Genomic DNA, 25,053 nt, shown 5'->3' on the forward strand with positions numbered 1-25,053 from the left:
CAGTACGAAATATATTGAAACTGTTCGTGACGTAAAAATAAAGAATTCGTGTAAAATTTCCAAAAACTTTTGAAATGCTTGCCCCATTATAAAGTCAATAATGTAATTCGTTTGTATGATTAAAATAAAATTCTATCGTCCAAATACTTGTCGGATCAAATAAAAATGAAATTTATATCTAATAAACATACAATATATAATGATATGAATAATAAGTTAAATTATCGATCAATATCCGAAGGACTGATTCCCATCACTGAAACGCAAAGGTTGCTAAGAAGGATGAGAAAAGACGAAAAAAATTTGAAAATAAAGCCTTATAAAAAGTATGATAGATTAAGCTACTCCCGCGGCGCGTCAAATAATATGAAGCGAGAAAGAGTAGGAGTAGGTACTTCACGTAGTGAATCTATATCAGTCGGCTCGGCAACGCTCTTGGGTAGATCGGGCTAGCAGATGCAGAAGGGTGGATCATTTCCCACTTACGACCAAGCATTCGGAACTTATCCTCTTCTCATAATCTAGCAGCTATCCAAATGCCTGCTCGTAGCATGCGGTATATTGGCTTCTTCGTTTACGGCCAGCGCATACGATTCTCCCGAATATATACAGGCGCGCGCTCGATCGAGATAATGAATCCACGACGCAAGGGCAATGACAAATGTTGGTCTTCACGGGAGATGTGACGCCTCACGAGATTGCGTGCGGGTGGAGGGGGAAGCTGTGAGTTGATGGCTCATTAATAACGCGATGTCGGCCAATCAGACGGTACAATACGACGCAGCCTTACACCCTTGATTATTCAGCGGTTTTCGCACGTAAAAGGGTGAGCGGAGCCATACAATGACTGATAAGAGCAAGGGGAGGAGGAAAACGGGGTCAGGAGATAATGGACACGGAAGGGCACGCCGCCAAGTAGAGGCGTGGGTGTGAGCGAGGAATACAAGTCACAGGGTTTACGATCAAGGGCATCAATCTTGCCTCCTTTTGGTCGAAATAAAGTAATCACTGGATAAATTGTACTGCCTCAACCGCAAGGAATAGAAAGACCAGAAAAGTCACCGGATTTAGCTAACTACACCATGATACAATAAGTAAAAGTGTATGATAAATCATATGAAGAAACAAACATTGCACGTGAGTAGGAGAATATTACAAATAGCTGACGGGAAAATAAATAGAAAGAAACTTTCCTGAAATCTTATTATAACTAATAGACTACTTTGTTCACAAAAGGGGAGTGGATATCGAACCCTGATGAGGATGGAAGTTTTGGAGATGGAAGTATTGTAAGTAGGATGAGAACGAAAGTTGATGTTCAGAATATAGGTGAGTCTTGAGCGAGGTGGAAAAAATAAGGATAAAAAATGCTTCCGAAAAAGAAGAATGTAACTTCTTCCGTCTAAATAAACTCAAACTGAAAGCCACTTGCGGTGGAAGTTAACCAAATTGCATGGAAGACATAACCACATTGTGATTGTATTTAACCAAAAACTGGCTTATTAAAGGTTATAGGCAAATACGAAAAATATTAAAAGTACAATCTGGAAGTAGTTCTAGAACACGCCACTCAAACTTTGCTAAGATTTTAACGGTAAAAATTTATAAAGCCACTTCTTACTGAAAGACCTCACGTAGTGCTAATTATACGATTATACGATTTCGTGAATATTGCTGTAATCCTCCCATATAACGTAATAAAAACTAATGCAAGACAAAAAAGTCAATATAACAAAATATATCAAAAGGAATAAAAAGGAATGAGTTCTTAGAGCCTAGAGTGGTATTAAATACCGAGGGAATAATAAAATAAATAAAAAGAAACTGGGAAAATAGTTTTAAAATACTAAACTTCAGTTCAAACCACCGAGGGACTCAACAAGGAGCTATAATAATTTCCACGTGCCATACCTATCGCCAGGAAATGTCTTAGATCTGCGCAATGGTGAAGTGTTCTCCAGTTTTTAAACGGTCCTTTATGCATTTAACTTCGTCAAAAATGAAATAAAAAGGAGTTAAAAAGCAAAATAAAAATTACGAGATGCTAGTATAGTAAACAGTAAATCAAAGGTGCAAACAATTTTCTTGTGTCGACAAGGAATTGCAGCTGTTGGCATGTAAAATCGATAGCCTCTAGTTCGTTTTAACTCCAAAAGAAGATTGGAATGGCGATGGATCTCTTATTACGACTGGATCTGTTCCAATCGGTGGGTTGGGCATAAGAACTTGAAGCTATATACTACGTCTCTTCATGAAAAAAATGACTAAATTTTAACGATCGCCTTTACTTTTAAAAATTTCATCGCACATAATTTTATTCCCACCGAACGACCAATAAAACACTTATAATCCCTTACTTGTCTTCCAGAAGTAACGGTGTGTTTAGTGCAGCACTATTTCCTTTTAGTTAATAGTCCCACGATAGATAACTCTAAAGAGAGACAAAATATTAGAAATTTTATACATTGTAAATATAATGAGGCTAATCTCAAAAATACCGATAAGTTGCGACTTCTTGCACATGAAATTTATGAAGTGGATAGTGGAAGTAAGTGGCGGATTAGAGCGTTGGCAAAATTGGATAATCAATCAAAGGTCATAATAAAATTATTCTTTTGCAAATAAAAAAAAACTTATGATACCTTATATATATTTATTATTATAAAAAATATTCTACCGAATAAGGTAGCATGCAGGATTTTTTTAACGAAAATACCTGGCTTTCCACTTAAGAAACTCACATAACTTACCATTTATTTATCAATTACTCAGTATTTATCTGTTTTTTATTATCTAAGAACCTCAAACAAAACATGCTCATTACAAAAACTCATAAAATCATAAATAATGAGTAATTGTAGCGGGCGTGACACGGTGGACTTCCTTTATCATAGGAGTCAAAGGAATAAAAACTATGATTTTTTAAAAATGTTTGTTATGAGTTAAAATGTTGAAAACGTTAAGCTGTAACAAAACCACGGCCGGAAAAAATAGATCACCACGTGAAAAAATCAAATTTTGTATTCCCTCAACACCTACCATAAACAATGAGTCTTAGTCGGGGCGTTTCCTAAGACATGGTATAGTATATGAATAAATATCTAATTAAATGCCTATTTTTATTGCCCTAACCGTTGGGTAATTACTAGGTCCACATCTTCTTTCTTGGAATCTTGGAAGATACCAATGGATTCTTGGAAGATACCAGTTGTGAGAGGGGCCAGGTACTTCAATCCAACAGAAAAGTTCCTCGCCCAGTAAATAGTAAAAAAAAAGGATTCACAGCACACACTTAAAGATGCCGCCATCCTCAACCAAGCAAGCTAATGCCCGGTTTTTACGTTCATCAATTCCTCGAGACTTAAAGCGGCACTACGCAGGTATATTGCTCATTTTAATGAGCGCTTTAGGGCGTCCATAGTACCATCCTCGTCCGCTTACAAGCATTACCTCACCCTGCGACAATCAATACAGATGTAATGATCAGCGATTCGGCTGACACGAGTGGTACAGCTTTATATGGGAATGTTTATTAACAGAAGAGGAGCAAAGTGGGTTTCTTCTCCTAGATGGGATTCGCGGGGTATCTTTGCCCACGCCCAATCGAACAGTCCTTTAATATCGCCGCCAATTGAGGCTCTCACCCAATGACGTGTTCCCTCATTTAAGTCCACCCTCTCAAATCGATGAAGAACAAAGCTGTCATTATGGAGGCAGTTTCTGTCGCCGCAAAGAAAAGAAAAAAGTCGCGCACACATTAAGAATGACAAGACGGAGATAAAAGGTTCGATGTATCAAGGGGAAGGTTGAGAAGCTAAACATCCGTGATTAATGAGAGGTGATTATATCGCAGTCCACATTGTGTGAAGAGACAATCTACGGTCATTATTTTTTCACCAATCACGGCATAAAGCCTTTTTAATTCGATAACTCGGGTGTTCGACCTGCTGCATTAGCATAGGTAGTGCGGTCTCGTCGAACTATAAAGGGACTCTATGCTGATAACACCCAACGTCTGATCGGTTTGCAGCAAAATATCTGTTGAGATGACTTCAATTCTGATACCACAATACATTTTAAAATAATGTGAATGGTCCGTAGAAAATTTTTACCAGGACCAGAAATCAATGCGGCCATCTATGCCCAAACCAATATTTTATCTATCACAGGATATCTCGTACTAGATATGAAAGAGAAATACGAATGAGAAGTGAAGATATCACGAATATATTTTTTTAGATAAAAAAACAGCAAACATGCTATCAATATACTGACATTGCAGATGATCCCTATAAGGACATATTATGCGACTTCTGGAGGTATTTTAGAGGGCTTTGTAACATCTGATAATCCAAATACTCACGATTTATTGCCGATGATAATTGTTAGAATTACACCATTTTAGAACTCCGTTTTCCAGGAGTATACCTAGGTTAATCTTACTGTGTGCACAAAAATTTTTTCATGCCGTTAAAATATTACAGGAAAGCAAGTTTCCAAATCGAACGTCATTTAAAATTTGTACATAATATATCAACAGATGTAATGACAGATACCTAAACAATTTGCGACGCTGATTACCTACTAAAGAAAACACATCACATTAGTTACGCTTACACAAATTACACATTCGGTGATCGATAAAGATGGGACATAATGATTTCAATGATATTTTTAAAATGATATTGCTACTGGGAATTACAAGAAATGCAGGTGAACAGAGATCTTTCTATTGCTTTGAGAGCCTACACGTTATTAAGTTATCAAAAGACATTCTTCGCGTTTGCTGAGAGATACTGAGTTTGAGTGGTGAATGCTGAGTTTACCACATCAGACGCGGCATGATAGCTTTGTAGAAAGATTCACTTGGTATAAAGAGGAAAGTATAACCACGTAAAATAAAGTAAATTTGGCTGCTAATGAGAACATTTTTTAAAATGTCACTGAAAAGCCACAAGTTAGTAACAACAGCGGAATTTCTACGCAGACCACTTTCTACGTTGACACTGTTGAAGAATAGATATTCACCAGAAAATAAATTACTTATATTTCACCTCACGCACGAAATCACATTCAAGATTACCTAACAATAGTGTGAACATTTCCGCAAATTATTGAAAAAACCCAGTTTTGGAACTCGACGTCCCAAAACGCAATGCATTAAGTATAAGACCTTTGGATCACTAACAAAAGGCGACACATTGAATGTAAAATATTATGGCGAGATCCCCAGAATTAGTTATAAATTCTCCATTGTCGTCCAAAAAACACACTCAAGCAAAATATACACCCCCTCATATCAAGAAGGTACACTGTGATATTTTGATATAAATACTGAAAGAATCACATTCAATTTTTTTAATATCAATATTTATTTAGTGGAAAAGCAAAACCCTCCACATTTTATCGAACATTTAATTATTCTGGGCCAATAACCAACTTATTTCGTACATCGAATACAACAAATATGAACGAGTTAAAAACTTTCCAGCCATAATGTCACATAAATTTCCTCTAAAGACGCCAAATCGCGCAGCAAACGCGTATTCACAACGATTTTGTTAAAAAATGGCTGGATTTTAGTTTGTTATTCATGAACTAAACTGAACAATGGAGCGACTACCGTGAAACATCAATGAAAGCCCTTCCGAAATTTTTTCGAGCAGTCAATCTTGAATTTCTCTCAACCATCCAGTATTTCATTTTTAAAAAGAGACACTTTATATCCTCCATTATAATTCCTTATTGACAAAGCTCAGGAAAGTGGAATATCCCATATATGGCTCAGTCGAAGCAACAAATTCTACCTTTCTAATCGAGCCAAAAATTGATTAAAATGTATTCATTCTTATTCTGACTCAATTATGCGTGAAATTCCGCGAAAACTTGGAGAAAAGAATTCACTATTCATGAGGGATAACTTTTTTTAACAAACCCATCGAAAAAAGAAATATCGACGTAATGAATGCCGCATACCCATGAATTGTTCTATAAACATTCATAGCCGAATTGCAATTCAAGTAAGCTTGTGAGACAAAGGTGCTATGAAAGTAAAAATTTAAGCAACTTTGGAAGAAAAATTCTAAGATTTAGAGGAATAGAGACACTGGAACCTTGCATAACAAGTGCTTTCAACAATGAGATATCACCAATGTAATGCGAATTAAATGAAAGATCATACGAGTGCGAAAAGCGATTCGCAAAAAGAATCTGAGCGCGCATGGCCCCGTCATTACGCCAATGTCACTTCATATACTTACATAAAGATACCAAACTTAGACTTATGAACGCCCGAATATCTACCATCTGGAGTTAGGCCTAAAATCATTTTTATAAAAAAATTTTGAAAAATCCTGATAATTACTTCTTGAATATCCTATGGCGATCGCACGCATATCTTGGAAACATGTTCCTGCCATGAAATTATTCTCATTTGTGGATTTTACCTAGAGGGTGAAATAAAAACGTTTTTTAGGGCGAAGAGTTCTGTTTCCAAGTATAAGTGATTTTTTTACTCGTACTATTTACATTAATGAATCAACCGTAAAGAGTAAGTGTAGGTGCTTCATAAAACGAGTCTAAATTAGTCGGAAATTCAGCGTTATAGGTGAGATTAGGCTTGTAGATTATTTAACACCAGTAGATATTGGGTCATTTACGACTCTGACACAATCCGACCTGCAACAAAGCATTCGGAACTTATCCTGTTAGTAATTCGGAGAGTATCTGTAAAAAAATATGCTATACTTCCACTTAAACCGTGTATTTAAGAAGGGAACAATAAATAAAATCATGACACTACCATTTGCAAAGAATTAAAATTTGAGCATGGTTTCAGTGGGGCAAGATAATACTTCCTCGCTATCAAAGAACTGTCTCGCCATTTATATCTTAATAATCCCCATTCCCCCCTTCCATTCCCACAGTTTATAGACCTTTAAATTTTTTTTTCCTTTTTATCTGCCTTGTTTACAGGCCGCGTAACGAGTTCAGCTCGCTTTTCAAGGATGGCAAGGCCGCGGTAATCAGCAAGGACAATTTTCGTCGGGTTCACGCAATGCGTCGGAGCATGACGACCCGGGCGATAAAGCAAGCGAAAGATTTACGGAGTGTAAATAAAAAAAGTATGTAGTGGAGAATAAAGTGTGACGACAAACGCCAGATGGCGTAAGTTGAGTTTACACGAGCGAACTGACCAGCTCCCCGACGCCCAGCTTCTTGTCTTGCCATATGACCCCTACACGCCATCATTCAAACAGTTCGTCGCGCACGCATTATCTAAAGCCATGCATACCACTCGATATCGGGACATCTGGGGTTTAAATTACCTCCAAAAACTTCAGTGTTTCCGACATGAAGAAATGGTCACATAATCACGGCGCGAATATTCGGGCTGTACCGGTGAGTCAAAACTCACCCCAACCAGCCAGCTGAGCAAAGCAAATGAACAAGGCGCATGTGTATTGTTGTCAGAGCAATATGTTGTTTATGTGGAATGAGAAACTTAAATCTAATAACAAGGAAGAGTAGGGCGGATTCCTTTTATAAAAGCCAAGGCGTCCTGAAGTCATGTACTAATGTAGCAATCGAAATACCACCAACATAGATCGTGAAATATATTCGAAACGTGATGCAGGATGAGAATTAATAGGTGGTGGATGTTCCTATACAGAAGACAAGACCCATTACAGACGGGAAAAGTCCATTAATAATAACTATATTGCGCAATAAAGTACGTACCGGCCATGATGTATTTATTAGAAAAATGTGCAAAGAAACATCTAAAATTTGTTGTAGATAATGGTGAGTAGTGGGAATAGGAGGCAATAATAGAGGCAATAGGAGGAGGGAATAGTGGCAATGGGAAATAGTGAGCTGGTAATGGTACCATAGCAATGTCTACTAAAAAACGAATGCTCCCAGAAGCTGGAAAGCCTATGTCCAAGGCACATTTCTGGTCCGCGTGGCTCAGGATATATACATATAGCGAGATGGACGCAGAGAAAACAGTACAAGAAGGTTGGGGGCAGATCATTGCCCTAGTGAGAAGAGGGTTATCTTCTCACTAAGTACTCAATGAAGGATAGGGCAATCTTAGAAAAATGTCCCCAACTGCCAGGCATTGAACCCGGGCCCCCTGCCCATGTACAACATGCAGCTAGTACCCTAGGTCTTTAGCATTGCCAAATGCGATTCGTGTCCTAAGACTGACAATGATTGGTAAGTAAATAGCACGAGTCACTTGGGAAGACTTCGGCGAGGAGCACAGTGCAATGACTGTGTGGAGGAATGATATCATCCATGCAGCAAACGCTCACGGCACGGGCGTCGGGTGAGTGGCAGTTGAGGAATGGCACCGCGTGGCAGTAGCACCGAGTGTGAAACAGTTGAAGGTCGCGAAACCCGCTCCTTTCCCGAAGGGGTCAAAACGCGATTAAAGCGAATTTATTGCCGTTCTCTCTCTTAGCGGCGATCCCAGATACGACCAAGGCCAGAAAAGACGCTGGCCCAGCCAAACTTAAAAAAACTCCAGCCAACGGAAAAACAAAAGAAAAACTCTTGATTTATTTCCATTTCGTCTTTCGTATAATTTCCTCCATTTAGTGCAGCTAGATGAAGCGAAGTGTTACTAAAAGGAATTGGTTGACAAAAGGTTTTATACCGAACGACCGTCCCATCAGCTGATTAAATCGTTTCAGATCATTATTAGGCAAAATAAAGGAATTTTTCCTTTGTTACTTACTCAGAAATTCAACCCTAAGGTTTGATTGGGATATACGAGGGTAGATTTCTTCCCCTACATTCAGAGTAGAGAGAGCCAGTTCCTAAGCACGGATGTTGCTATTCTCCAGTCGGCCAGTACATAAGTAAGTGGACACCCGTGATGTGATTCAACATTAGAACAGTCCTCCGTACTTATTTAGAGAACTCTTTCTTTTTCCCATACCTAAAAGCGCTGGCACTGGTCATTTTGACCGGTAATTATTTTCTTTCGTTGTGGTGTTGTGTGTGAATAATTTCTTTCGTACAACCTATTTTGAAGTACGATTACTCCATTTAACTCATAGCGATAATATTTTCAAATAATAAATACAATTTTTCAACAATTTAGTTTTTTTAACTTGAATAGAAATTACTGTAGGTAAACTCTGAGGTAGTCGATGCAAAGATCCTTTGCTGTAACTGCATAGTATTAAAAAAAATTGAAGAGAAACATGAAGAAAATCAATGATGAATTCAATCTTTTAACGTGACTGCAACTCATGATTCTAGAAAATTCTGATTTTAAAGGACGCAAATGACTAAAAAACAAATAACGCATAAAATAACAACCGTCAATATGACCGGCCTGGCTTGGTATATCAGCAGTTATTTCTTAATTCATAGAACCGAAAATAATTTTTTTGGCGTCAAGAGGACAGAAAATCATTAAAAGCCACGATAGATCAACAATTTTTAACCATCGTGAAGGAAGAAGAGACCATTCAAAATTCAAGAACGGTCAAAATGACCCCTCCGTCGCTTCTAATGTTAACGAAGTAAAAGTGATTGAATTAATGCTAACGATTACATCATTGGTGATTTTTACTAGCAATCGATACATTAAAAAAAAAGTGGGTTCTAATAGCAATCTACAATAAAGTTCGTGCGAGTAATCGTCATACATGTACGATCGTTACATTTCAGCAATGAAAAGTGAAAATTTGTTTTCTACGCGCGCAGATCGAAGGCGGTATCATTCCAGTTTCTGAGGGAATTAACGAATTCCACCCAAAAGTGACATTGCTTGCAGATATAGGTGGTAGGGCTTCATGTGTAAGTGGAAATCGCATGCACAAAAAAGTGGCCATAATCTAGATGTTTTACTTCTTTCTTACTTACTTGTTTTTAACTTTAAATGAAATGCTTCAAATCTTAAATTATCAACATATGCTACAGAAAATAATATACCAACTATTTACAGATATTGGGGTAACCTTTCATTAACTTAACTCTATAATAAGTATGACTACGTAGGTTTCCGCGGTGTTCAGGTTCCAATTTCTCCATGTTTTCGGTGCAACCAACAAACCGACGCGGTTGCATCTATGATAAGTAGCTTAAAATATCCTCCATATCCATTACAATAGCTAATCCTCAGCTAAAATCAATAATAGCAGCACGCACGTGTCATAAAAGCATGACCGATTATCACAGCTGACACATCGAAAAAACGTCGAGGATAATGCGCAGAAAACATTTTGTTCCAATGGAGTAAACTAGAGGAAAATCATGCATTCGAGGAAAGAAAGAGTAAAAAAAAAACGTATAGCAATCTGATAAACACTCAAAAAAATCCCTTAAGGAGCACTGAGGCAGGAAAACATGGAAGACAAGAGTAAGATCTTGAGAAATAACTACAAGCTAACTTCAGAGACACTTCACATACCATAACATTTATATCCAGGAATTATGAGATCTTCTGACGAAAAAAAAATCCTATAGTTGAAAAGTCTTAAGGTGCATTCACATTGAGTAACGAGTTACATAAACAAGTTACATGTAACTTTTTTTCCGAAAAAGTTACAAATCCGTGTAACACGTTAGTACATGTAACATCGTGTTATTAAGTAATAATACGTGTTTTAAAATTAATTATACGTGATATAAAATTACCATGTGGAAATAGCAAAGTTATTATTCCTTCATTTCCTACGATTATGGATTTCCGCCAAGTTACGCCCGCTACTATTAATTAAATCCCAACAGAAGCTGAGAACCATAAACTTGTTTTACGACACGAATTTTTGTTTTATAGCACAATGTTACATGTAACATGTTACACGAATATATAACTTTTGCCGGCCTCAGTGGCGGTGGGGTAAAGTCAGCCAAACCGTCGGTTGTGGGTTCGAATACCGCCTGGGAAGGTTGTCCCTATCCGGGGCATGGATGTTTGTGTTGTAGTTTGTTAATGTTGGAAACCCTCATTGCAAAAGGCCGTTATGTGCTGCCTACGGGAAAGTTGACAATAAATGTATAACACATGTAACTTGTTTATAAAACATAGGCTTATAAGCCTATCAGGCTAGGATTTGTGTATCTATGTATATCCATTTCAAATCTTAATTAAACCAATGATAAATTTCCAAACGTATTTTGGATTAACGGCTGATAAAATTTTCAGCCCATTTTTTAAATAAAATAACCTCGTTAATAGCAATAAGTGCGTGGCCGGTCGAGCGGTAAAATTTTGCGCGTGAAGTTATCAACGTTGCGTAATGTCATTTATGCGGTCTTTGGGTCTCAATGGCCCTGTTGTAATCTATATAATTTGTAAATTTATTTGCTTCTAATATATCGCACAGTAGTCATACATTGATACAGAAGAGTCGTATTTCATGGGCTATTCTCTTCTATTGGTATGTCAATTAACTTCTGTTAAATTAAGGCGCCACAATGATGAAATCACTAGTTATGAGGCTCTGTTAAGCTATGCTCTTTAGCCATCTTATTTATGCCAATGACTTGAATTATTTAAATGGCATTTTAAGATTAACATAACAATATATTTTGTGTGATGCATTTTGGCCATTTGTTGCATATTTGAACTACGGATAGATAATTGCACTTGGGCGCGTGACTGCGTGCAAAGTCACTCGCTCCGCGCAGCGCTTAGTTTTAAATATATTATATGTTAACTTTGACGGAGGATAGCGGAGGAAACAAGAGGCACATGGAAATTTTTAATAGATAAAATTTCATGCTTCGATTGTAACACTTGCTAAAGAGGACAAACATCACAATATAATAGGATTTCAAAACACAAGTCATCAGTAAAAGGTGGTATAACACTGTGTGCTCTTGCTAGTCACAGCATAAGCAATGCCCATGTTTTTGATTTTGACAACGCCGAAATATTAGATCTTGAGGTTAGTTAGAGAAAAAGATTTTTCAAAGAAATGGTTCACACACCTAAATCAATTAACATTTGTAATAAAAATAGGACATTGAAAACCTTAACAAAATTTATTTTTATTTAATTAAACAAAATTAATGGTAACTAGGTATAGTAATTGCTTAGCAGCGTAATATCAATAAATATGTACAAAGCTAAGGTATGTCAAAATTTTTTGTGTATTCTGTTCTTATTAATATATATATTTTTAAATTTATATTATTGTAAAAAACTATCGTAACATTAATTTATGCAAAAATATTGTATATCAATGTCATTATTTTATACTGTTCTCATGATTTCATTCATAGCCCTGAAGGTGATAGTTTTAAATAAACTGAAACGTTGGCTAACAACTTTTTTGCATCATATACATTTGACCTCCACTCCAAGAATTATTTTATCATTAATTAAAAGAGGTCAAGATAAGAAGAAGAAAAATTAATTACGGAAATTTTTTGTAATAACGCAAATGAAAGTGGAATTTTTTTGTTAATAATAATAATAATACGTCTTTATTGGGCGAGATTGGGACTAGAAAGTCCCATCTTCCATCTAACCCCTAACAAACCAAATAAAATGTATAGTATATTTAACCCGGAAAAATACGTACCCATCCACGGAGTGAAATTTTGCGAGCGATATTTCGCTACCTTGACGTGAAAAGAAAGAGGCAAATAGTAACCGAAGTGTCATTTCCTTATATAGATTTTTCGATCCGACTCCACCCGATATTTCGAACGAGGGCAGTCACATACATTTTATCGGACAATGTAACTCATATCACTCCACAAAGAAAAGTTGAAGAAAAGGTTGGCACCCAAATGAATATCTTACTCGGGATCGAAATGCGGCGATATAATGCGCTGCCCGCCACCGATTACTATCCCGCGACGATAGGACATCGCACTCGGCATGTGCCGTGGGTTGAATTTGACGGGCGGCGCGCTCTTATCTCGCGTTTCGCATCTCCATGGCATCCCGACGCGGTAGCCCAGTGGAAGGAAAGCCTCGCGGACGGAATGGCTTCCTTCTTATGAAGCAGCGACCACGAGACGGATATATAAACGACAAAAGACGTGACGAGCTGCCCAGTGAAAACGAGAAAGACCGACGTTGCACGGCAGCGGTCGCGAAGCCGACAAAAGAAGATAACGAATTCATTGTCGGCATAGCGTGATTGGCGTTCACGAGATTATTATTTCGATTCCATTTGCATAGAATGGCAACGAACTCTTCGAAAAATATTTCCCTCGGCGCAGGCCGGTGGAGGGGACTGTCGAGAGGAATAATTTACGTCGTAATCTAGTACATCTATCATAAGCTTGGACACATATGAAAATTTTAATTTTCCATTATTCAAAAATAAACAGGTCGTGAGGAAAAATCATACTTACTTATTCGAAACCAAGGTTTTGCCACGTTTATATGCTTGCAATTTTAAAATTCGATTCATGAGGAAGAAATTCTAGGCTGAGTAGTAAAATAGAAGTCTCTACCACTATCATACTAATGAATTAATTTCAAGATGCTTGGTCACGATATGAAGTTTTAAACTTGAGTAAAGCCAAATTTTAGGCAAATTATCATCATCAAAATCATATCATCAAGTTGAATCATCTTCAGACTTACTCCATAATTTATTCGTCGAACAAAAATTTGCTTGAGAAACCGTCCATTAAATTATAGGACTGATCATTCTGGTATTTGGTCAAGTCAAGATATTGAATTTTAAACTTGAGATCAGCAAACTTTTCGGCAAAATTTATCATTGAAGCAAATAGAATCATCCAACTTACTCAATAATTTATTCATTCAACAAGTATGTGCCCGAGGAACCTGAGAAAAAAATTTGAGGACAGAACTTTCGGCAAGATGTTTACCGTGAGGACGTTGGGTGAGTTGCAGATCGAATCGTCGGAGAATGATACGAAGGGCCTTAACCAGAGTGAATCCTGAGAAATCCTCACGGTCATAGTTCTACGGGAAAAATAAGACATTACATCAAATAATGACCTCATATAAGAACATCCATATCTACTTCAAACGTTTCGATATGCAATTCGCCTGTAGCCCTCATTGATACAAGAATCAAATGGTATTCCGATATGCCTCGGGGTTTAGATACAATTTACCGCGATTTAGAGCGTTTGACGAAGGCGGAACCTCTTTTATGTTTAGGAATGACTTATCTAATGCTATCTACCGTGTACCACTCGACATGAATGATAGTAAACCACGGTATTGCACCACATTTAATGAAACGGCCGACTGATCACATAAATGACTTAGATATTCTTCCACACGATTTTACATCGGTACCATTTCAATCCATATATTTTTTTGACATGTATCTCGCATTATATAACGCTTTTGGATAATTTTCATTGAATGTATCACCAATATATACCAATTCACATCACCAATGCATCGAAATGATCCCAATGCCATTAATGTGGAATAATTTGTGTGGAGTGGTGATTAGCTTGCAGCGACCGATTGAACTCTCCAACGCCATGAAGAAGAAATTGTATCATCCGCACTCTTCTTTAATGCATGTCGTACAATGGGTAACATGCATAAGAACTAAATAAGGAGAATATGCGGACGATTGGTATCTCCAAAAGGACTCGTGTGTACCAGTCTTTACTTGAGTGATTGGCCGTGTGCGTGAGATACGAAGGACGGCGAGGCGCTAACAAGGGGAAGTGCTGTCGCAAGTGTGATTCATATCTTCGATTGAAACGAGCCCCAGAGCAGTCTCGTCTTATTTTCTCCCGACCGCTGTCATCATGCAAATTTTACAATTACGGCGCGCGAAAAAGATGCGGCAGAGAGTGAGGACGCAGAGTTGAGATGATGCCATTTGAGAGGAGCAGGCGGGAGAGATCAATGGCAGCGACGCAATGAGAAAATTGAGATTCGGGAATAATGGAATCTTTTGAAGGCCGTTTTTGGTAGCGACTGCACTGACAGGTAAACTACAAGCGGGGGAGTGCATGCGTGGATAGGAAGAAAAGTCGAGGAAACATTTAAAAAAATATATATACCAATAAATACATTACGTTACATACCATTCTTCAAAATTAATTGCCCTCAATAATTTTGAGAATAATTAGCGTTTTGACCAACATTTCCCAAATTGAACAATTGAAATTCGGAAATAATAGAATAATCCTTTGAATGCCGTTTCTAGTAGCGACTGCACTGACAGGTGAATTACAAGCGGAGAGGAATAAAAGTCAATGGAACATTTCAAAAAAGGAACCAAAAAGTACCTACACTGGGGTAGAGGCAGGAAAACTTTTCTCTAAACAAAATAAATTTTCAGAATGAATCGGTTGCGTTAAATGCAGAATTTCTTTGAAATTAATGGGTCTCTCTAAATTAAGTTACTCATAAGTAAAGCTTTTTCTCTTCCTATTGCTCGTTTCTGAATGCTATTATTGTATACTTCGGCTAATTTTTGGTTCAGGGTATATTTTTGCTTTCTGGTGGTAATGTGCAAGGTCTATTTTTATTTTCTTGTTAGAGCAGAATTTTTTGCATGTGTCATTAATCGCTCTTAAAACCCAAAGCATTGATACACTTGCATTTCTTCGTCCATCAAAATTAATTGTCTCCATTAATTGAAAGAATAGTTGGGGTATCGACCGATAATTCCTAACGTGGTGGTTCTATTTATTAATATTTAGACTCTTCCTCACTTAATAGGCACTCAATTTTTCATCCTTTCTTTAAAACAAAGTAATGATTCAGTCATTACCATAAGAGGGCAATTCACTATTACATATTGGTGGATATGAATCAATACCATAACCCTGAGTTCTCCCTTTAAATCCATTAAAAATGTTTCAGCTACTCGGCATCCTTGAAAACATTTGATAGTTTTCACATAATTTGGGTTGACAGTCTAATTCAAGGTTTTGTGGATATGTGGATAAGAAAATTACACTCATAAAGCATTGTATTAATCTAAATGTTTCAATCGCCATACGCAAATTTTTGTCTCCTCGGGGTAAAAGTTATCAATTCCTATATTGCACGAACATCCTTTCACGGCTTCATAAGCAATAGGGTGGTTTCCTATTATTTTTTTTATTGCTTAAATCGAAAGATTATTACTCATGGAGTACGCATTTCACGCTCTTTTTCGAACGACGACTACTATTTTTCGCGATTAAACGGAAAGTGAAACATTTCAAGCGCGCGAAAACGCAACGGCTAAGTAGGAATGATGGGAAAAGTCCGTGTGACGTATTTCTGGTTCCAGCAGTGGGCGTGTGAGGTGACCTTGGGGCGAGGCTTGAGCGCTGATACGACGCAGGCTGCTAGCAGGTAGCAGAGTACCCTGCTAGCAGGTAGCGCTTGGCTTAAATATGGATTATTAATACCTTATCAAACGAAGAAAACTTTCCGAACTTAGCCAGTTTTAATAGGTGATTATTAAGAGATGTTTCCCTGAGCTCTGTACCTCATGCATGCATTGGTAATCTCAGACGATGTAAAACTCCTATCCTCTCGTGTAGAAACTAGGTCCCTGTGACGTCACGTGGAGTGGAATCGCATGGGCGCCAATCTGGCCTTTTAAATGAGGTTAAAATTGACCATTGCCATTTGTCTAAACTGGGATTTCTAAAACCAAATAATTTGTATTTTATGAAAACCCTTAAGTTGAGTAACGATTAGCAATCAATGCATTTCGTTTTCTTTGATGAAGGAAACTACCGTATTGTACCAAATTCATCTAAATATATAAATGAATGGATATGTAGGGAAAAATGAGGCAAGTTTTCAACATTACGCAGAGATCGAAGGTATATATTAAACTTCCCCTATACCGACCCAAGCTCCACACTAGTACCTATTCTCTAAGACCTACTTTAAAGCTACGAGGAAACTAATTCCTTGAAAACCGATCAAACCAGAATCTCACGCCAACCTACTAGTCGATTTGAATTACGCAGTTAATGGTCATGGTTAATGGTCATTATATCATTGATACGCACGGAAGATCCGCGTAAATTTCCATGGAGACAGACAGCTATTGAAGACTGCACTCCGATTAAGGGGAAGGGCAACAAAACTAAGCTGATTCTCCCTTAAAGAGAGAGAGGCTCACTAGCGATTCCAAGCACCATCAACCCGAGCCTTGCGATTTTCAGCGGGGCAGGAGCGGACGAGATCAGATCGAATGACGTAAACAGAGAGATTGTCGTCAAAATTGCAAAGCAGGTATCTTGATTAAAGATATGCTAGGGTAAAATGAAATGAGCATCATTTTTATAGTACTTATTCTACCAACTAAGGTAGGTTTACATGGAGTACTAAAGAAGTGTCCAAGTAGGCTTCCGCGGAGATTATGATGAATTCAATACCCGGAAAAACCAGCAGAATTTACTAAAGAAGTGATTTGGGAGCCTCCCCTTACATCATGCACTTCCCTCTTCAATGCACAATAAGACCTAGTACCTTTCAATCTATCTAAAATTCCTGTTCTTTTCCTTCCCCTCCCTCATTTCCCTAACATTCTACCCTCTAACACCATTTTCAACGTTCCCTCCTCGCTAAGCACTAACTCCATCCATACCTTCTGTCTCCTCCGTATCTCATCTAAAAGCTGCCTCTCCTCACCAACCATGTGCAGCACTTCGCCGTTCCTTTTCCTCTCCGTCCATTTCACCCTCTCCATTCTTCTCCATACCCACATCTCGACTGCCTCCAATCTTCTCTCGTCTTCTTTCCTCAGTGTCCACGTTTCCGCACCGTAGAGAGCTACACTCCAGATCAAACTCTTCACTAATCCTTTATTTAAATTCTTACGTAGCGATCCTCTCAGAAGCTCCTTCCTGTTCATGAACGCCTCCTTTGCTGTAGCAATTCTCTTCCTAATGTCCTTACTGCTGTATCCGTTTTCTTCTAACGTACTGCCTAAATAGTTGAGCTGATATGAACATAACATGGTTAACAAAATATTTCCCTCGCATCATCCGGGGGGCTTTTAGAATTGAAGATAATTAGCAGAAAATTTCAATAGAGATGGGCATAGGCTTAACACGAAAAAGACTCACACGCAAAAACAGCCCGAAATCGAGGTCCTCGACGCTGATTGCTCGCGCTACTGATTACTAACTGCCGCGCTCGACTACCCTGAGGACGGTATATATAGAGGACCATCTCCGTCCATTAAGTTGTTATCTATTTATTTCCATCTATAAATTATATCAATCTATACTGAGTAAAAAATAATAAATGTTCCAATTCTTTATCTGTAATGTTTACTCTGATCATCTGATTCTAAACTTGGTGATCTTTAGTTGTTTCAGGCGGGACTCTATGGAGTCTACTTGACTCAATGGAAAGTAAATAAAACTTTGTAATTTCAAATAAATATTTAATGTGTGACCAAGGTTTAGACGTGGCACCTCATTATGTTCTGCTAATGCCGACGTGTCACGCATAGAATTCATTAATTATACCTATTTGCGAAAATTTTAGATTTAAGTTTCTATTTCTCACGAACATCACTTCACACCAGCAACGATGCACAGGCGCTATTTTATTCGTGTTCCTTTTTAAAGTGTCTGGTTTGACGTTGTGGCCACCATAAGCCGCATCCTCAAATCGAGCCTGCAATTCTTCTTCATCCATGCCATCTACCCCACAAGTCGCCTAAATAGCTGACTGGCGGGAGGAGCGGATACCAGCCAACCATGCTATATGAAAAAAATTCCCCATAACTCTATAACGATCCGCGGACCTCGAGACATTCCGAAAGACCAAGGACTCTTGGTTTGACTCCCGGTAAAGGACATTTTTCCAAGGCATTTAATGTGAATTTCTCAGCCGTTCATGTGGCAGGCTAGGAACATATCACAAAATGTGTCATAAGCTCTCACTTTATTCGTTTAATTACCATTAAGGAGACAAGGCTCATCATTATCAACAGCCATCAATTCTAATATTGGTTTGAGGAAGTTCTCGACTCAATTCTCATATCGGCTCATCTTTCAATACTTTCATTATTCTCCTCCTATCTATCTATGCGCCCGTGGCTTAACTCCGCTGTTCCTCCGTTCCACTTGCCATCCAATGACCAAGGTTCATAGGGGACGCTATTTTATTGAGTCCAAGCATGGTCTCGCCTTCTACGGACAGAGTGGAATAATTTCCTATTGACTCAAATTGAGAAAAAAAAACAACACGACCTGCACAAAGACGCCTCCGATTAGACCTGTAGAATCTTCAACACCGATTTGTTTTCTATAACGTCCTCCTCCCAAATATAAAACAGACCGTGGAACCCGCGACGAATACAAGAAAAAAAACCTAATATATATTCTGTGGCGGCGACTACTTTTATGGCTCAAGATGCTCGTATCGACGAGAGGGGGGGAGTTGCAGACAGGGGGCGCCGTCGGGTCTACCCCCTGAGCACTGTCCTGCCTCAATTACGGCCAGTCGTTTGTCGTTCAGGCGAGAGAAGAAGATGGTCCATTAGGCTTCTATGCTCTCCGAGTCGCGAGGGCAAGACGCAGTCGCGGATGAGACAAGGCAGTCCGCACGGACACGACACCATTATTCATTCGGGAAACACACCGCGGAATATGCGGACAGACGTAACTATCGTCCCCGCGAGGAACTAGTCCCCTCTCCCGGCTCCCCGAGTTTTATGTTCGCATCGCCACGGCAACCCCGCTGTGTGTCACTCCGCTCTGGGGTTAACAATGACAAAGCCACGGTTTTACCCTTGTACAAGGCCGCGAAAACAGGAACATGCGCCAACCGGGGAGCTGTTGGTACACGCATGACGCGAGATGAAGCTAGAAAGGGAGCAAGAAGTGTCTTTTGCCATTGTGGCCATCGTCACTCGGGAGCCGTGGGTTTGCGCGGAAGATAAAAGGAGAGATGAAAAAATAATCAGATAATTCAAATTCACTTTTTTGGAATAAACTCATGCACAAACTATATTTAATAACAATTGTTTTGAGAAAAACAGAGAAAATTAAGACTTCTTTACCTTTCGGAGAAAAAATGCATGTTTACTCATTATTATTTCTTGCGAGTATTACATTCTTACGATAACTAAAAAAATAGAATGCAATCTTATTATAGATTCCTTAGGGTAAAACGTGGGCTACTTCTTTCAAGTTAATTCATAAAAAACCTCCGTCTCAAATAGTCCACACGAGTAAATGGACCGTTTTTTTATTTGCGCACTATTTATTCCGGAATTCATGGTTTCATTTTTAATGATTACCGAAGTATTTTCGGCGGAATTGCTCCGTGAGAAGTGTAGCATTAAGTGAGTCGTCTTTAATAAAACTTCTCGAAAAGACTTTAGAAAAATAAATTTGGTGATATTAATGACTTTCCATAACATTAAAAAAAATAATATCTTTATAATTTATGATTACCCTTTTTACGAAGATTTTACGCAAAAATTTTAATTTGTACATAAAATAAAATTTAAATGCGCCAATTCTTTTTAAGATGACGAAGATGAATGAAGATCAAGAAATGAAAAAAGATCATCTGAAGATATCACCAAATCAGCAGCTCATGGACTTGCGTTATAGTTTCATTCTCACTGGAAAAGTAAGCGAATTAAAGTTTCATATCATACGCAAAATTACAAAGTTCAACAGAATTCATCACGAGGAAATTCCACGAAGTCACGCTGCCATTCCTAACTTCTTCCTTTGGCGGGTAAATATACATGCATCACTTCCTTGCGAACAATGCGCAGAGAGTTCCTCCTTTATTTGTCAGAATATCTATCATCTGGTTACATGCACGCGAGGGACACGTTGCCACTAAATCAACTGGACTGCAAACTCACCATCGACTCCACATGAGGACGAATCGGGACGTGAGGAATCCGTGCCGTGAGAAGGCTGCGGCTTCTTCACCCGGTAGATGGCGTGCAAGGGTGTCGGATAATGCGGCTTCCATGCTTCGATCGGCTCAATGAAGAAGGACCCGTCAGTCGTCCGGATGTGCCCAGTCTGCAGGAATGAGAAAAAAACACACACTTAAGCGATGGGATGAGCCAAGATGCTTTCAATGAAGAGTTCCCACGCTACCGGGGAAGCGCATGGCCGCGACGCCAGCGACAAACAAAAGAGGAACGCGGCAGCGCAACAAAACACACACACACGCGCGCGCGTTTCATAAAAACTGAAGCATGGCTCGAATTCATATCGCTGCGTTGCATCTGCTGCCGTTGTCGCCTGGCGACGCGTTTCAACAACTTCCACACGGTGTTGATTTACGCACCACGCAGCAATCATGTCCCGGTCTCTGCGACGATCTTTTTCATTAGCCTCACCGTTCCCACCATTCACCTGACGGTCGGCTGACCACCTCCACGGAAGTAGGCGACAACTGTAGTCATAATCATATCTGAACTTGAAATCGCACTCAGTCGAATGCTACAGAACACCCATTAGAAGATTTGATCACATTCTTCAACAACCGCACTCTTTTGTGGAATAATTGTTTGATTTACGATAAATTGAATGGAGATAAAGCGAATACTTTGTGGAGATACATTCACTCTTTAGGAGATAGTCAATCTTCCCACCCCCGAAAAACCAACGAATAGAGTAATTTTTTCCTTCCACCGTATCTTCTGATTTTTTTGTGAGTGTGCAAATTTGTACGAGAAAATTTATTCTGAAATGTTAACTTTTTTGTTAGTCTTGATAATGCTGCCAGTGAAACATGTTGAACCAGGTGAAATAAAGTTTTATGTGGAAAAGTGCAAAGTAGTGTCACTTCACATCTTTGATATGCGACCATATTTAACTATTAAAAACCACATTAGATGCAATATTACATTTAAACCGCGGTGAATATTGATGTGATGTTACATCGGTGAGAGCAAATGTGATCAAATTACACTGAACAACTTCAGTGATAATTATTCAGTGCATCGTAGCACGTTGAGATCCCTGAAAAATGTAAGACGTGATCTGTGACATTTCATTTTAAAATTGACATAAAAGATATATTTTCCTACGTTTAAAGGCTCTTCCCAAATAAGTTAAATTTCGACGATAATGAATCGAGACTGAGCAGCACCATGGAAAAGGGCTTAAAGAGAAGAAATTAAACCTTAAAAAATATAGTCTACGCCAAAAAGAAAAAGTAGCTACTCTAATAAGTTCATTAAAAGTTGCTGGTAATTTTCCATTGATAAATTAATCTCACTTCACGCCCGGTTTCAGTAAAATTTTCACTTTCCTCTGAGAAGATACACAAAATCTATTGAGAGCAGTGATTAATTTCGGTTGGAACGGCACCTCTCAGGGAGATTTGGGTACGGCGCTCGGCGGGATCTCCCTGAGAGGTGCCGGAATGCCGTTCCAACCGAAATTCCGAGACCTCGTACGGGATTCGGCGCTCCGATGCAGCAAATTTGATACGATTTGTCTTCATTTGCGAGCGCCGAACATGAATAAAAAGTTTTTAAAATTCATATTTTTTTATACTTAGTAGTATAACATAATTCCTCATTGTAACTTTAATCACAAGTTTTAAAAAAAATCGGAAATTTTAGAGTGGGGGGCGATTTACATTCGATAATCATGCGCAGATATATGCATATGCTCCGGTTCCTAAAATTTTTGAGATTAAGCACTGATTGAAATCGGTCGTGAGATTTAATCATTTGTGGAAACTTTCCAGTAACTTAAACACTTATCGCGCTGACCTTAGTGCGGTAGATCTGTACCCCAGTGTCGGCAATTGTCAATAAATTTGTGTTATTCCTTAACAGCCAACCTCCTGCGCGGAATAGGTGTTAAACATCATTTTAAAGAATGAATTATACTTTTTTCATTTTTTTATTTAGATGTTAGATTTAGAGGTTTGTTCAAATGGCAAACTACGATTTTTCGTAATTCTTTGTTAAAAATTTAGCGGGTATCTACTCATCATGTTAAATAAAAACTTTTGGGCTATGCCGCAGCGTCAATTCTTTTTCTGGTGATTCTGGTAAACGGATACTGATGACTTGGGAATTTATCGATATTAATTCCCACCAAATCAGAATCCCTCGAGAAAGTGACCAGCATCGGTCGGGAAACGTTGGGGCCACCCAAACATTGACGCGGCGACATAGCCCAAAAGGTTTTATTTAACATACTATTTTTCGATAGACGTATGGCGTAATATACTTAATAACGCCCGTAGCAAAAATCGAAGGCATTCATGAGACGTATTATTACGCCCATAACACGCAAAATGTTAATTTACTAATAGCAGGTATGCTAGAATTCCACCTTATCAAGACTGTAACAACTCTATAAAGTTATTTAAAAAAATACTGCGAGCATTTCGCATAAATGAGAGGCGTATGTTGGCTGACGTGGGAGGATTAAATTCCACAATGGCAAGGAATGCGAAAGGGTCTGTTGACGCGAATTATCGAAGTCACGGATCATTTGAAGGTGCACATCTACTGCTCGAAGCGAGATGACGTCCGTCGAGATGAGTACGGCGCCATGCCAGGCCAAGATCACCACCGCCGACCCTGCAGGCGCCACCGCGGACGAACATTCCAACGAGCGACCTAGCAACTTGATTGACCCTGAGCAACGTGGGAGTCTGTTGCTCTCCGAACACGCTACCTGCACTCGACGACGGCTTCATTTGCGTTGACCCTCGGTTAACACTACGCGCACCGGAGTCAGTCCATCCCATGGCATCCGTTGCACAATTTCGTCACCCGAGGTTTATGACCAATATCTTAAAGAGAGCTTATTAGATTCAAAAACAAAGAAAAACAACAAGTTGAAGTTCGTTTAATTATGAGTTTACCTGGGTACGGCGTAGTATGTGAACTATCTTGATGCCAACAACAACTTTACTGCGCAGAAACCGATTTTCAGCTATTTTTTCTAATTCCCGCGAGAAATGATTGAATTTACGACTTTATAACGAAAAATTGGGTTTAGATACTAAAATCAATTTTTTATGTGAAGCTTTGTACAGCTTCTTTTATCAATGTTGGTGGTTGCTTTCGGGAATTGCTGCGTAGCTAACATTTTCTTACTCGACGTTTCACTCCTCCTCCTGGGAGGGTTTTCAAGGGAATGGGAGGGAAGCCGTTCTCGTCCCGAGCTTATATTATAGGTTTCGTTAACGCATTATTGACCCGATTTGCCGATAGCCGTAGGTCATTAGATTGGTTTCCCTTCCATTCTCTTGAATACTCCTCTGCTCGACGTTTCACTCCTCCTAGTGGGAGGAGTGAAACGTCGAGCAGATAATATTACCTATGCAGCATTTCCCGAAAGTAACCACCAATATTGATATTAAAATTACCTTAGGTAATTAATTATTACTTCATTTAATTAATTTGCTCATATATTTTTATACTATAATTCTTCTTAACAGTAATTTATTTTTGTGTTTCAATCCTTTTTATTAAATTGAGTGAAAGGTTTTGATGTTAAATTCTCCTAATGTGTTCCCGCAGTGAGTCATCAGATATGAAATGGAATATCACGTCATTTAGCACATCAGTAGTTTAGTCATTGATGTAAAGGTGAAAACACGTTAATTTCCGATTCGATCTTCCAAAAAAATCGTCGTTTATTTTATCTTCTTGCTCTAGATGTCATCATTATGAATACACCGAGGATATATAAACCAATGTTTTAGTGATTATACATTGGATTTATGGGAATGGGTGCGCTTAGTGGTCAAGAGCCCATCGAAAAGAGGAAAGCTCTTGTGAAATATTCTCAACGCTATATAACCCCCGCTAATATTACTGATTACAATCATTTCTGATCATCTCTCAATCCTTCCCAACGCGGCGATAAGTCACTCCATTTCACAGTTGCAGGGGCGAAAAAGGCGACCGATTGCAGTAGAAAACAGAAGTTATTTACTGCACTGCTTAAGTAAAGCCCATAAATATTAATTGCATATAATTATTTTTAATACCAATTACATATTAACCCTGTCGTGACTGTGCCTGGAAAACTTACGCGAACGACTGTGTCTCAGGAACCAAATTTACAAGTCATTATTATTAGCTCTGTTTTAGCCTTTCATGTAATGCAGCACCTTGGCTCTTTTTTTAACGATATCATATCTTG

At 38.6% G+C, this 25,053-nt stretch overlaps 1 protein-coding gene across 3 annotated transcripts in view; it reads right to left on the reverse strand.

Annotated features, from left to right (window-relative positions):
• The window catches only part of LOC124166511 (A disintegrin and metalloproteinase with thrombospondin motifs 9-like), a 758,369-nt gene that overhangs the window by 201,189 nt on the left and 532,127 nt on the right, over positions 1–25,053 (reverse strand). For all 3 annotated transcript variants that reach the window (XM_046544055.1, XM_046544053.1, XM_046544056.1), the window contains exon 4: positions 20,781–20,946. In XM_046544055.1, coding sequence (XP_046400011.1) covers positions 20,781–20,946 — 166 coding nt within the window. The remainder of the gene's footprint in view (positions 1–20,780; positions 20,947–25,053) is intronic.

This window comes from Ischnura elegans, chromosome 10, assembly GCF_921293095.1.
Source record: "Ischnura elegans chromosome 10, ioIscEleg1.1, whole genome shotgun sequence".
Classification (NCBI taxonomy): domain Eukaryota; kingdom Metazoa; phylum Arthropoda; class Insecta; order Odonata; family Coenagrionidae; genus Ischnura; species Ischnura elegans.